The sequence below is a fragment of the Tinamus guttatus genome, unplaced genomic scaffold, assembly GCF_059628265.1.
Source record: "Tinamus guttatus ecotype Peru unplaced genomic scaffold, ASM5962826v1 Tinamus_guttatus_pri_ptg000327l, whole genome shotgun sequence".
Lineage (NCBI taxonomy): Eukaryota > Metazoa > Chordata > Aves > Tinamiformes > Tinamidae > Tinamus > Tinamus guttatus.
In genome coordinates this window covers 10,705,784-10,720,444 of record NW_028288861.1, presented here as the reverse complement: position 1 = coordinate 10,720,444, position 14,661 = coordinate 10,705,784, and the positions used below count along the sequence as shown (strand labels likewise).

At 39.8% G+C, this 14,661-nt stretch overlaps 1 protein-coding gene across 15 annotated transcripts in view; it reads right to left on the bottom strand.

Annotated features, from left to right (window-relative positions):
* The window catches only part of NRXN3 (neurexin 3), a 901,920-nt gene that overhangs the window by 39,869 nt on the left and 847,390 nt on the right, over positions 1–14,661 (bottom strand). For 10 of the 15 annotated variants that reach the window (XM_088529330.1, XM_088529324.1, XM_088529321.1 and 7 more), the window contains one exon: positions 3,441–3,516. In XM_088529330.1, coding sequence (XP_088385456.1) covers positions 3,441–3,516 — 76 coding nt within the window. Of the gene's footprint in view, positions 1–3,431; positions 3,517–14,661 lie in introns of all 15 variants that reach the window. The other 5 variants (XM_088529323.1, XM_088529326.1, XM_088529328.1 and 2 more) reach the window with 1 other exon arrangement.

Sequence of the window (14,661 nt, the reverse complement as noted above, 5' to 3'; positions counted from 1 at the left end):
GAATTCCTGTGACATCACTTAGTCTTTACACCCTCACTGACTACCCTGCAGAAAATACTTTTGCAAGTGGGACACAGAGGTGAAATCAGCCTGCTACAGCATGCAGCTAGCTAGAAAACCCTCAAAGGAAGCAGGTTGAGGAAACTTCCTTTGCATTGCCTTCATTTAAAGAGGTGCCTGTATTTGGACGCTTACTGAGATTCAGGTTTTGGATTCGACAGACAGAGTTAAGTGGCAGTAAGGCCTGCCAAATGATTCTCATCAAGTTTTTATCCTCAAATAGGATATGATTTTCTGCCTTTTGAACTATCTTTGAGTACACTGAAACCAGAATCTTCAAATGGACTCTCTGATCTGGGACCAATTCCAAAGTAATATTTTTAGATCTGGGGATAGGATTTAGACCCATATGAAATCTGAAAGCTTTTGATTTGGGGTGACATTGTTAGCTGCCCTTGTCTTGGTTATTCCACAGCAGGTTCATAGTGATGTATATTATATCTCATAGCTGCAGCAGTGAGTTCGCTAACCTTTGCATTACTGGACCATAGCACTGAGAGTGATGGAAGGCCAAGTCCTAGTGTTTGGCAGGAACACAAGAGCTTTAAAAGATACAGATTATCAGAGCAACAAAAAGGGGCCTGCACTGGGCTACATCATTTAATTTCCAATTTGCTGCAAAAGCAAACAGGCAAGCCAGAAAGCAGTGTAAAATACACTGACCTGTCAACAGACAGAAGGAAGCAACTTTAAATGGACCCAATTAAAAACAAACAAACCCACACTCTAGAAAATACAAGTAAAATAGTCTGGATCTTTTCATTCTACAATTCACACACTCAAGTATGAGATCTTGACATATGGCCAGAATCCTGACTTGGCAGGTGAAGAGGAAAGACACTGATACCTGCCTTAGTCAACCCAGCATTGCCAGATAGTGATAAACCAGGTAAGATTGCTACAGAGCTCATAGTGGAACGCACTGTGGAGAGAACATTTCTACCCTCCCTAGACACAATGGGAATGACAACAGTAAGATAGACAAAGAAACCTAAATGAAGAGCATCATAAACCCACCACCTTTTCTTCTTAAGAGGAAGAAAATAACTAAATTTATGCTTTAGCAGGCAGAAAGGACCTGCATGTCCCAACTACTGATTGCTTTGCACACCAGTGCCTTTTTGAGAGGAAACTCAAATTTGAGAGCAAATCTCCCTAGCAAGTACCATCTAGCTGACCATTTTCTTATGTGTCAGTGCCACATGAATTCCTAAGGAAAGCTACACATTTCAGTGGCTTACATGGGCCACCATCCTCTGCAGTGGGAATAAGGTGCAATAAAAAGTGCTGGGTGAAATTTTCAAGAGTATCTAAGTAGCTTAAAAGCATATCTTCAGTGGATTTTCAGTGAATCATATTCTTCTAAAGGGCAGGTATTCAAATCTGTGTATGCACTTAGAGGTGGAGAGGGCAATGCTTTGCAAGATTTCCAGAAGCAAGTCATTCTTAAATCCAATTTGTACCTGTTTGTGGCTGTAGCCATTTAAATGTGTCAGAAGGGAGATATTTTTAGCCTGGCAATGTAGGCTTTTGAGTCACTCTGAAATTTCATGCTAAGCATTCTGCTTTACCAGATTTCTCCTCAAACTTTAATTTTTCCACTGGCACCAAAAGCTGAAAACATTGCTATTAAAATTTACAGCCATCAAAGTAGTTGTAATTTCTGTGTTGAAATATCAATGACAAAAACATACAAAAGGAGGAGTCTGATAAAGATCCCATTTTCTCCTGTAATTGAAATGCTTGGCAAACAACAACAAAAAGCTGTAGTCTTGAAACCTAAGTGAAGCTTTAATGAAATGGTTCTTATTCATTTGAGCATCAGTTGTGGTACATTAGTCCTTTTAGTATGGTCCTATAAAACTCATGCCTCATTTTCATAATAATCAGTGTGCTAGTGTTTCACAATCGCCTTCATTTAAGATCCCAACATGCTTCCTAGTGCCCACACTGTTTTCATTCCACAATCTTGCATTATGTGGACTGCTGTTCACAGGTGAGAAGTTCAGCAACTCAGAGACATCTGTGAAGGGAGAGATGGGAGCAGGCCGAGCTATTTGTTAGCATCAGTTTGTGTGTCGGTGCCTTCCCTGCTGTCTCCTGGATATTGAGAACTGGAGGACCGTTAGTCTGTGGAAGTTCCCAGCTATGAGGCAACGCCAATCAGAAGCTACTGCAGACCAAGTTCTACCAAAAAATGCAGGCACAGTATGACGAGTAGAAAATAAATATGAAAGCACTAGCCTTGGGTGAATTTTAATGTTATTACTGTATTCATCAAATAGCTTCAGGAAACTAGGAACAGAACATTTATGAACCATTCAGGAGATTTCTTTAAAACAATATATACATATATATCCCAAAATAATAAAACAAAGCAAAAACAAACAAAACAAAAATAAAAAATAAACTATTTATATGTTTTGCCTTTAAGGACTAAAGACTCTAACAAATCTCCCTCTTTTTTTTTTTTTTTTTTTAAATGTACACAGAAATTCGATGATATCTGTTCTCTATTATAGAAATGCTTAACTCATGGCAAGCCTCAAAAAAGAAGACTTGAAAAAGCCTGTAAGAACTAAAATAGACTGCAGTTGCCTGCTGGATATCACATCATATATCTCACCAGAAAGAAAAGCCATCAATTTATCAAAATGTATCTGACTGAAAGGGATAAGTTGAGTCAGTTCCATATGGTCAGTCCATTTGACTCATTAATGGATACATTTTGAAGCATCACTGCAGATAACATGGCAAGACCTCCTACTAATTTTGTTGTGTCAGACCTTTATTTTATTGTTCTCCAATTTCTTTGGGCACACAGAAAACAAAATTAGTAAAAACATATTACCATGTTAACTGTGTTCCAAATCCCATGGACAAATGTATACCTCTACAGTCCATCCTCAGAGCAATTAGTGACGATTAAACAATACTAATAATCCATTGCTGTTTCACTTTCATGTCACTCACATTTTTCAAGTGTTCACTCACTTCACAAAACTTTATTATTTGCTCATGTCACACTTGATATTTCTGCTTCCACACTGAACCAGTGAAGTAACTGCTACACACATTAACTATTAATTAGCTGGGATTAGTTTCAGGATGTTTGGCTTTTTATCTCTAAAATATCACTAAATAGTGACTATGCATCTGTTTTGCTGTTGTCAAGTCCATGGGATCTGATGCTTGGCTTCATAGTTTTTATTTGATATACAGTGTATATATACATAATATATATACACACATATACACACACATATATATACACATATAAAATATATATGTATACATCCACACACATATAAATATATGTATGTATTGTTTTTTGCAAATGAAGTAAGAAAGCAAGCAAAAACAAGACTGACCTGACTTACCTGTACTAGGTTCACAGTCAATGAAGTCTTCATCATCACTGGAACATTCAGCCGATGAAACGATGTCATCCGTTGTCTGGCATGTCAAAGCAAACAGAACAGAGGGAAACAATTAAGACACTTGGTGGTAAAGAGGCTGTTAGAGAAGGAGGGAAATATTCTAGTAAAGAATGTTTCCTTTGTATCTTTTAAAATATTTAACTTATGCCGAGCACCACAGGCACGCCTGTGTAAATAAACCCTGCATGGAGCTGGATTCCCCTCGTGGAGGAACAGCGCTTGCGCTGGGCTGCTGAATATTTCAGGTGTGTGCAGGTGCAGAGCCCCCGCCGCGCCACGCGCACACGCTGCGCCGTCGAACGCGGCGAGCACCAGGGGCTACGAGACCCACGTGCCTGGCGAGCCCCCTCCAGCAGCCCCAGGACACGTGTCCCGCTGGGCTCATCTATAAATGCCAGTGTCGTGCGGGGCCAGCCAGGAGGCACCTACTGAGAGAGCGAGCGTATGAGCCGTGTTCAGGCTGAACATGTTTTCTGCAAAGGAAAAATGAACGAGGTAACTGCAGAAAATAAGCATCATCCAGGCAGCTAACAGGACTCTGCTATGTTGCTAAATGCATCACACTGTCAGGCTGTGGTATTCCCCGCTCTGCTGATCAGGTTAGGCAGAATGCCCCTCTTGGGCTGAAAAATCTTTTAAATTTATCCAGCTAGAGTGCATCTGTTGCAGTGCGATGACCTGCTGCAAGTTTCAGGTATGGCCAACATGCAGGTCTGCCTACTTGCTTGCCAAGTGTTCAGGGATTAACCTGAGTGTGACTACACTAGCAGGCTAGAAAGTCTGGCTCCAAAAGGCTTAAACCAAACTGTCTGTGTGCAGCTTTTACAGGTTTCATTCCCTTCCATTTCCAGCTGGTGATTTTATTTATTTTTCCTACTGCTGGACTAATTAACGAGCAGCATGTACTGCAGCATGTTAGAAAGAGGCATAATGGTGTCTCTTCCCAGCAGCAACTCCTGCCTCTAATTGCTGCAATTAGTTGAATTAGTAATGCAGACCATCAGGGAGAGTCTGTGGCAGCCTCTGGACACAGGTTAAAACATTCCTGCACACAGTACAAAATTGCCCCAGTTCAGCAGTATCAGCTCAAACTGCAGCTTCTGCTGAAACTGTCTCCCTTAACAACTGCAGAAAGGCTGCAGAAAGCTGCCTACTGCACTGTGCAGCAGGATCAGGGGGATGACTCCTGAAACAGAAAAACTAAAATGTTCTTTGCTAGGTAGGAGCTACTGCTCAAACCGGAGCTTCTCGGGAGCAGAGCAGCTATACCTGAGCTATACCTGTACTCTACATTGTGCTTTGCTACTCCAGGTGAAGACTCCTGGGAATCTCCCATCATGACCAGCCTTCCAAATCCTCATTCCTGGGAAAGGGTCCTGCTTTGAATAGGGTCTCCTTTATAAGTCAACTGTGACTGCCTCCAAAATGTTGAGTGCTCCCATGCATCTTCATAGATGTGTTATGAGGTCCTCATCTTTTCTTTAGCCCCCTCTGCCTTTGTGCTAGCAAGTCTCTCTCTCTCCCTCATGAGAGGCTTCATTCTGTAGGATGAATCTTGCAGTAGTTCCATACTTAAAAACTTTCATGGGGAGGCAGGATAAAGAGGAACTCAAGGTGATAAGTACAGACTGCAGACTTAGGAATTAACGTTAATTTTTGCATCATCTTCCAGTCACAGAAAATGGAAGATCTTCCAGTGACATCCTGGTGTTGACCTCTTAAAATGAACTGGCTTTAAAAGTATCCCTATTCAGCAACAGGTCAAGCAAGAAGGACTGCACAAATATAAGTTTACTTTCTATAATGCTTTTCATCCTGGCACATATATTTTATGAAGCATTATATATCCCAAAGAACACCAAATGGCTTTATAACTCGTACAAACAGTGATCACATTCTCCAATAGTGAAATACATTTGTCCCTTACAAGAAACTAGCAGGTACAATGTACCTAGTGAAAGTGGAAATGTATATCACAGATGCCCCAAAACCCTTGTAAAGCTTGTATGCTTGTCAAATATAACACTCAAAAAATATCACTATTAAAAGCCACTGCTTAGACAATGCTGAGACTCTTGCAACCTTTTCACTATTTCCAGTGTGAGAAGATGGATTTCCAATCTGAGAACATGGATTTGATTTTGCCCTTACTAGAAAATTTGAAAATTCACAACAAGGATCTTATAAAGCAAAACTAGTAATGTGCTTGCAGTAGAAAATAAACATGAAAATTACAACAATGTGTGGTTGTCACTTATCAACCGATGTAACTACCCACCACACAACATTAACTTCTAATTGCATATCTGAAACTATTCTTGAATAGAATAAGAAGTTCACCTAAAAACCTTATTTTCTCCTCTTTCTGTTGTTAGAGACTTCACATGAAACCAGAAAGGAAGCAGATTCAGAACAACAAATAAAGATATTTCTTCATCTAATTATTATTATTATTATTTAATCTAGGAGATGCCTTGCAACATCATATTGGTGGCTGGTAGAAACGAATCCACTCAGAGCTATTAAAGACACCATAGTTAGCTTGGAAAGACCCTGTGCCACCCGAGGCACTGAAGCCCAAAGGATTATTCGCTATTTGGGCGGTCCTGCTCCGGATGTTTTCTGTGAGCCCCTGCCACGGGCGGCAGCAGCAGCCCCAGGGAGCTGCACTGGAGCCCGCGGGGATGCCCAGGCACCTGCGTGCGGCGCTGGCCCTGCACCTTGGTCCACACTCGAGTCCACACAGGCACAAGCCCTTAGTAGGAGCTGCCAAGTCATGAGGCCTGAGAGTTTTAATATTTTTTCATTTCATTTTCCGTTTAATAAGCAACTGAAGGACAGCAAACACAACCTATTTTATGCTACATCCTTTACTAGCTGTTCTAGGTTTTCTTCTGTAAAATCTGTGCATAGTTTGTGTTGGTTCTGGAAAGAGAAGAGCATAAACACCAGACTCAGACAAAATGCAAAATGATGGTGCTCAATATTCCCCAGCCCTGTCAACTCTGACCTGTATCTGCACTTTTCCACAATTGGTTCCACTCTTGATGCTATCAATTAATCTCTGTCCTTATCTCCCCACTTCCATGGCAGGCTATTTCCCCAGATAGTCTAGTTTTTCTTGCACTGTGGCTGCTGATTGTCCCAGGCTAGTGGTTTTGTATATACGAGTGCTAGAAAACAGAGAAACCTCCAAAAGTAGTGTTAGTGTTTAGACTTATGTCAAGGTCAGTAATGAGATTTCTAGAAATCGCATAAGAGGTAAGTACACTAATCGGTCTTGCTATTTCGTATCTGGTATTTTTAATCTCAGTACTTTCCATCACCCTTCATCACTAACTGATTTTCCAGTCCCATCACATATTGGTTTTCCATGCACCTTCGGCTCAGACACCAACATCTGAATTATCCCGAAGGAATAAAGTTATTTTCAAAGAGAAGCAGCAGCAAATTCCTGACAACAGAAATAGAGTTCAGGAATTCTCCAGAAGTCAATAAAATCTCATAAACGGAATATGTCCCTTTTCATTACCATCCTTAACTGAGAATCTTCCCTGGGTGATTATTTAAGTTCCCCAAGACAGCACAGGCTAGTGAGCAGTGGCCCCACAACTCTCCCCAGCAGCAATTCACTGCGAAGCAAAATCAGCTATTCCATTCTGGGTTCCTATTTCCCATTTTTGAAATGAGGCCAATTATACCCACCCATGGCCTCTGGGAGGGATAAGTGGATTCATTCTTTAATGTCCATCCAATCATCTGAAGATGGTAAACACTAAATTTTCTTATGCACAGACAACAACTAGATGGTAATGAAGCTTCTCCATATGCTATGATGGAAGTGATATTTGTGTTTTCACTGGAGAGAAACACAAGAGAGAAACTATCTTCTATATATTAGCTAAATTTTATATTAAAAGTAATAATTCATACTATGCTAAAATATGTATTTCATATTTTTTAAATCCTAGCTTTGAAATTGCTTGGCCCTGTATTAAGGGCCATAAAACTAAAGATAGGTATTATAATAACTTTCAATAAAATATCTCTCTGGCAGGAACCCTTTTTATTCCTTCCTCTGAAAGATTTTTTATGGCATTTATATTATTATTTTTTCTCTCCCTCTCTCCAGTGTTTAATGAAATTGCTTTGGAACAAAACTGGGGTAGGAGAAAGCGCTAAACTCTGAGTCCACCCTAGAGGATTTATTGGCATATTTACCTTTATTTTTTTTTTTCAATTTCACTGAATTGGCTCACCATTCTTTCAATAAATTATTAGTTCTGTAATCACCTCCTCCTAATTATTCACTCTAACAGCCTCTTCAATCTTGCCATCGTGATGGTTCTGCATCTTTGTTCATTATACATCACTATACATCACTAGTGTGGGATGTAAAGTGCAAGGGAAGTTGAGACAACATAGCAAGACCTGGTCAAGACAATTCCATTCCCTTCCAATCTTTCCAAGTGCCTAGAGTCCCAATTTATGCCTTAGATCCATACCCTTTGCTCCTTTGTTCTACACAAAAAGGCAGGTGCTGAATCTTCCTTTTCTCCAAGCACAAAGTTTTTTCAAAACCTTGCTCTTTGGGTGCACCACTATTCGATCGACATTAAGCATATAGCATAAAATAAGTCCTGCCACAGAACAGCTTTATGAAATTATAAATAACACACCCAAGAATGATGGAGTTCTCACTCCTAGCGGGAAAGAAAAGACAAGGACACATAAATTCAAACCCTGCAGACAAATTGCTCCAAAAGTACATACTTGGCAGTTGCTTCACTCTGTAAAGTAGGATTCAATTTTCCTACCTGCCTTTTGTTTAAAACTCTTCTGCACACCATACACATTACGTCCAATTCAACACCATCATGTGAAAGGCAACACTTAATGCTTTGGTGCAAGAAAAGTTTAAATCTCCTTACCACCAAGGAACCACAATTTGCAGTCACTGCTGATGTGAGACCACCACAAAATGCCAGACAAAAATATCTTCCCAACACCAGGGTAATACATTACTATTTATCTTCATAGTGGTATTTGTCTTTCACATCTAAAATGGTAGAGTCAAAACTCAACAAACTTTTCTTCAATCCAATCACTTGAATCTTTCCTCTGCTCCCATACTACTAAACTTTCTAAATTTAGTAGTTGAGATATTTTCTAAGTATCTCACATTCATTACAAAATATGGGCAATGCATGAGGGAACATAGGGAGAATGCTCCCTTTCAGAAAGGTCAAGCGCTAGCGATGCTGTTGTATCTATCAGAAATCAAGTTGTTCCTTTGGAAAAAAACATGCTCAGGATATTTTCTGCCTCACCAAAAGATGACAGCAGAGGAAGTATTTCAGTCTCATTAGGCATCATTTCTATCTTGATGGTACTTTGGTAACTGAGCTTTTTTAAAGAACTTGTATTCTGTTCATACTATTACAATTAAATGGAAATCCTTCATCTGTCCTTTCTGCACCTTATGTTTGTTTCTTACTTTCTGTTTAATCTTGTAAAATATCCAGCAGTTCATCATTGCATAACAGAGCTGAGATATTTTACCTGGACAAATTCAAGCTAGTACATCTTGATGGAAAGAATCTGCATACAAGTGGGGAAATATTTGAAATGCTGCTCAAAACATAATGAACTGTTATAAAAGAAGGTGCAATTTGGGACTGTATAAACTATTAAGGATAGTTCTGCTATCAGTGGCTAAAGAGTTTTAATCCTCTCCAATTCACTGGCACTGGATGGTACAATATGTTCTTCTGTATTGTGACACTGGCACAGTCGTAGAGCTGTCTGAAGACTTTGTACCCCACACATTTGCACTGAGATTGTGTTTGCCTCTACAAAAGCAATGCATCAAAGAACATGAAACTAATAATTTTCTCCACAGGGCTCATTTGAGGTGAAAGCTTAAACAAGAGGGCCAAATTCTCTGCTGGTTTGAACTGGTATTGATTTCAACCAGGCTGCAACAATTTACTCCAAGAGAACATAGCTCCTTATGTTTAGTTTTGGGCAATTTAATGCCAAAAGATTTAGAGCAATTGGATGCAATTCAGAGAAGAGCCACTGAAATGATGAAAAGACTGGAGAGATTTATGAGTGACACAGGCTTAGCAAAACTGACCATCAGAGGTTGGTTTAATGAGGACTGCAGCTAGGATAAATATCTACAAGTATCAGAAGAATGTAATAAACATCAGGAAGGAAGATGAACTATTTAAGTTCAGAAATGGTAGTGGGTAAAATTAAGCCCAAAAAATTTAGGATGACTTTCAGCAAGAAAAATCTCACCAGGGATCTCTACTAACTATGAAGTAGTTTCCCCAAGGAAATACCAGAAACCACCAGCAGTAAGAAAAAGCAATCACTCAAATCATTCAGATAGAAGAGTTGTTAGTATACGGTCCCAGGAAAAAGACCTTGACCCATTTATTTTCAGCCAAATCTAATCCACCCTAAATTGATCTGCTATTTACATCCCATCCCTATCATGATGTAAAATAAACACATTATTAGGCATTTCTCTTTTTTCCAAGTGGGCAGCAGAGCTACGCAGCAGAGCCTTGTACCGTACTTGGAAGACTGTCGCTGCTGTAGACCTTTTCAAACCACATGAATAAATCCATCCTGCGGTGCCCAGGACCTGCCTGGCCGGGAGCTTGTTGGTAACCAGCAAGAATGTGCCCCTCAACCTTACTCCAGCGTCAGGGCATTTCTGGGCTTGTGATCTGGGCTGGACACAAAAGCTGATTTGCTGTCAAATTATTTCATTAAGTAGGGATCATGAGAGCTATCCCTGTACCAAGATCAGCCGCCATTTGTCTGTTACTACAGTGGACAAGAGATTTAAAAAAGTCATTTAAAGAAGACAAAATAAAAAACAATCCCCCCTCCCCACTTCCAATTGTGCATCAATCCCAAGTCATGGGCAGTCATGTGTACAAAGAGCCCTAAAAGCTGAATTAGTCCTTTGAAAACCCAAAGCCTGTCTCAATAGAATCAATAGTTCATTAAGACTGTGAAGTCTCTGCTGCTTCTTGACCACATCTGATGCCAAATTTCAGGGACTTTGTTCTATCCCGAGGCTGTGCAAAGACATTGAGGAAAAATCAGTGTTTCTGCCTTTTGTCTCTTTGTGCTGGCAGTGAGAAGGGAGAAGATGTTGTGAGGGCTGTGGGCAGAGGGAAAAAGAGAAGGGAGGGCAAGGAGGGGAGAGAGAAAAGTGCGGAGGATTAATCCATCTGTTGTTCAAGGCACCCTGGCAAGGGAAAGAGAAGTATTGAACCACGGCAGCTTAACCCAACCTCAATGTACCTTCCCAAAAGCAGTAGGAATGTAATGCTACGTGGTGTTCTGCTGATAAGCAAATCCCTCTAAATCCTTTCAATTTATTTCTTGGCCTGAAGAAATTACATATTATTTAGGAGCTAAATAAATAAATAAATAAATAATCATCTTCAGGAATCTCAATTGGTTGTTTATTGACTATATATGCACAGAGGCACTTGCTTTCTGTTTCTTTCCTTTCCTAATAGAACAGTGCTCCTTCACACCTGATTTGGTGGAGGATCAATTGACAACTTTTTTTTTTTTTTTTTTTTTTTTTTCCAAATTGTTTAGTGTAACTCTCAAGATTTGCAAGAGTTTTGGACTAGACTGTAAAATACAAATTCAGAGCTAAAATACAAACCAAACAGTTTTGGCATGAGAAGAGAGTCATTTTTCCCCTTATCAATCTATTTCTCTTTTTGACATTCCTTTGCCTGTTTTCAAAGAAGCACCGTGGAGATAAAACTGTCTATACATTGAAGAGCAAGCAAACTGGAAGGATTTTCAAACTGTGTGTCCTTTTCATCATTTGAGACAGATTTTCCCTCATTTTATTTTTATTCATTATTGAAATAGACCTGTCAGCTGAAACAAAGATTCTGAATATTCTGTTTTAAGCATAATTAAATAATGAAGATGGTGGTGCAGGTGAAAATTCAAGAGAAAGGTGCACTACGTGTACAACACTTCTTTAAGATGCTTATTTTAAAAAAATGTCGCATTCACAACAGCTCCCACCCTGGAATCAGAGCGAGTTGCTGGGCAGACAGAACGGTGGAAAGTCAGGCACTGCTCAGGACTTGGACTTCAGGCATATTTCTGAAAATCTTGGTCAGATCAGCTCGCATGGTGTTGTTTCCCAGAGTTTGTCCAATAGATTTCTCAATTTCAGTTGTTCTGAACACAGTTTCTGAGTGGTACTATGGGTCCCCCTCTCTGAGGAATTAGCAAGGACCCGAATGCACTGAGCAGTGGAGGCTTCAACCTCTCCCTCGCCTCAGCATCTGCCAGACACAGGAAGCAAAACTCTGAATAAAATTTTCGGAGTGCTGTTGCAAAAAGCCAGCTTATTGCCAGAATTTAGCATCCTGCTGAAATGCACCTTAGATGTTCAGTATGATGTATTAACTTAAATCGCCCCAGAAATCAAATTATTATTAATATTTTCAGCTACGAACTACCCTTGGTGAAAAACAAGCACATTATCTATTTTGCCCGCAGAAGGGCAGGGCAAACCAGTGGGGAGCAGTAACTTCTTACACCGCCCCAGTCCAAACTGCCACGGATAGTGAATCAGAAGCTTCATGTTGTTTGATTTTATATCCTTGATATTGTCATAAATTCACTGCCTGACTTTGGGAAAATTGCTTCCTTCTTCATGTTTCTGTTTATACAGCTATAAAATGAGAAAACAACTTCTCTGCTTATCTGGCATGCAATCAGACTTTTAGTAAATATCTTCCATTCTCAAAGCAAAGCCTAAATACAAAAATCCTTGAAATTAGTAAAGGAAGCTTATGCTTCAGAAAGTTAGATGCCCAAATGATCCGAGATGAATCAGCTGCCCTTTGAAGACTCAGCCTCTAGTAAGAGTAAATGGGTTTTCTTTGCGTGCTAGCCTGCACTTAATAACTGTGTCAGAAGAATATTTTTCATTTACACTTTGCTCCTTTGCTGGAAATCAATATGTCGTTTGCTGGCATTTTCTCCTGGACATCTTTATTTAGCTTGTCTTTTCTTCCTTGGAGGGGAGGGAGTCATATTTGATTTTGTTCTGTTATTGATTAGATCATTCTGAGCAAGAAATAAATAACTAAATACAGCACAGTGGCTTTAATGACAATCTTTTAAGCCTCAAAATCTGCACACCATGCTTCCCCCAATGCATGATTTAAAAGAAACAAAATCTATAAAGTAAGGTTACAATGGAGCAGAGAGAAGGAGGCAGTCACACAGGCAATTCAAGTGGCATTTCTATTTATGTGCTCATTAATAAAGCCGCATAGGTCTGCTTCTATTTTTAAAGCAGTGATCTCATAATCTCTTACAAATGAGGCTGAACTAGAAATTAGATATGGGAGACCCTCTCCCAGCTGACAGTTTAGACTGGAGGATATCGGGCATGTTCTCGTATCTGTCACTCCTGGGAAGTGACAGGGGTGGCCTAGGGGGACCAAGCCCTTTTGCAAAAGCCCCATCGGCAGTGGCAGATGCACCGTCCTGGTGGCACCAGCCCTCCAGGTGGGCCCACTGAATCCCTCCGAGTCTCAGCTCCAGAGTGACCAATGAACCCCAGGCCCAGACTAAGGAATCCCCATATGCCATGGGGAGGGATCAGGAACGTGCTCCCAGGATTATTTTTAGACTGAAACTGAGCAAGTACTTTTACTCTTTTGAATTTTCCTAACAATTTTAGGTCAAGGAGGGGTATCCTTCCCTCCATGTATCAGCCCATGATGCAGTGATGCTGCTCATTGCCACCCGGCTCCTGTTTTCCACCCCAGGCACAGCTGCACTTTGGTTGGGCATGCAAAGTAACCCTCATCATTTGCTTAATTTGGAGATTTCCTTTGCTTCCTCCCTTGCTTGCTTTTTAATTTCTGCTGCTCATTATTAGGTAGCCCACGGAAAGCTGCCAGTTGGAATGGTAAAATTCTTAAAGGTTAAAAAAAAAAAAAAAGAAAAAAAAAGAAGCACTGTTCTGTGTTCCAAACCTTTGTAGTTAAATTCTAATGTGACAGGGTATGTTATTTGTAAAGTAACAATAAACATAATCACTCAGAATAAATGTGCCTTAAAACAGCGCCTGCAATTATTGTAAGTACCTCTGAGTCCAATAAGATAAACATCTATCTTTGAATATTCACATTAGTGCGCTAGACTACTATTTCCAGACAAATCTTCCTCCTTCTCTGTGAACATTACCACACACTTCGAAAATGGCATTTAAATATTGTTACTCACAGGACACACACATTAGATCGCAAGAAGAAGGGGGTCTCCAAACACATTTAAATGCAGAATAAATACAATACAGAATAAATAAATGCAGAAATAACCCTCTGTCCACTAGATATACTTTAGCATCTACAATTCCTCCCAGAATAACTTCATATATACCAAATGGTTAGCAAGGAAAATAGCTACTAAAATGTCATAGATAACCATACATACAGCATACCTGTTTAAAAAGGCCATAAATAGCTTTAGTCTGTAAACAAGAAGAATGTTCACAAACACAAAGAAGGCCACAAAGGCGGCTCTGGTAGCCAACAGATTTCCCAGGATTTCCCAGTGACAGTGACTTTCTTTTAACCACAGATCTACCAATATTGCCTTTTTTAATGTAGGGTAGAGATGACTGTCAGCAGCTAGTGCAGAAATACCTGAACATAGAACGGCAGGCATGTATGACCACTGAAATATTAACATGGTCAAGGTCAAATCTAATAAAAACAAATTCTAGAGATACTCCTCTGGCAAATACTTTGATACTTAAAAATCTTGGTTTTCTATCATTAACATTTTTTGCAGTCTTTTTTTCTATGTGAATAGATTAACAACTTCAGTACGGGGATAGAGATCAGACTTTACACTACAAGTTAATAAAAAGCAGGCCACAAAGTAAATAAGCAAGCCAAAACAATCCTATCACCAACAGGGATCAATGGGGAAAAAATGATGCACAGAATATATAGAGAGAAGTGTGATTTTTACTCAGATTCCAAACAATGGTGCCCACAGCTTACAGTGACAGCACCTGAGATGAACTGCTGAACAACCATCTGGTAACTCCTATTTCAATCTCTTGGATGGA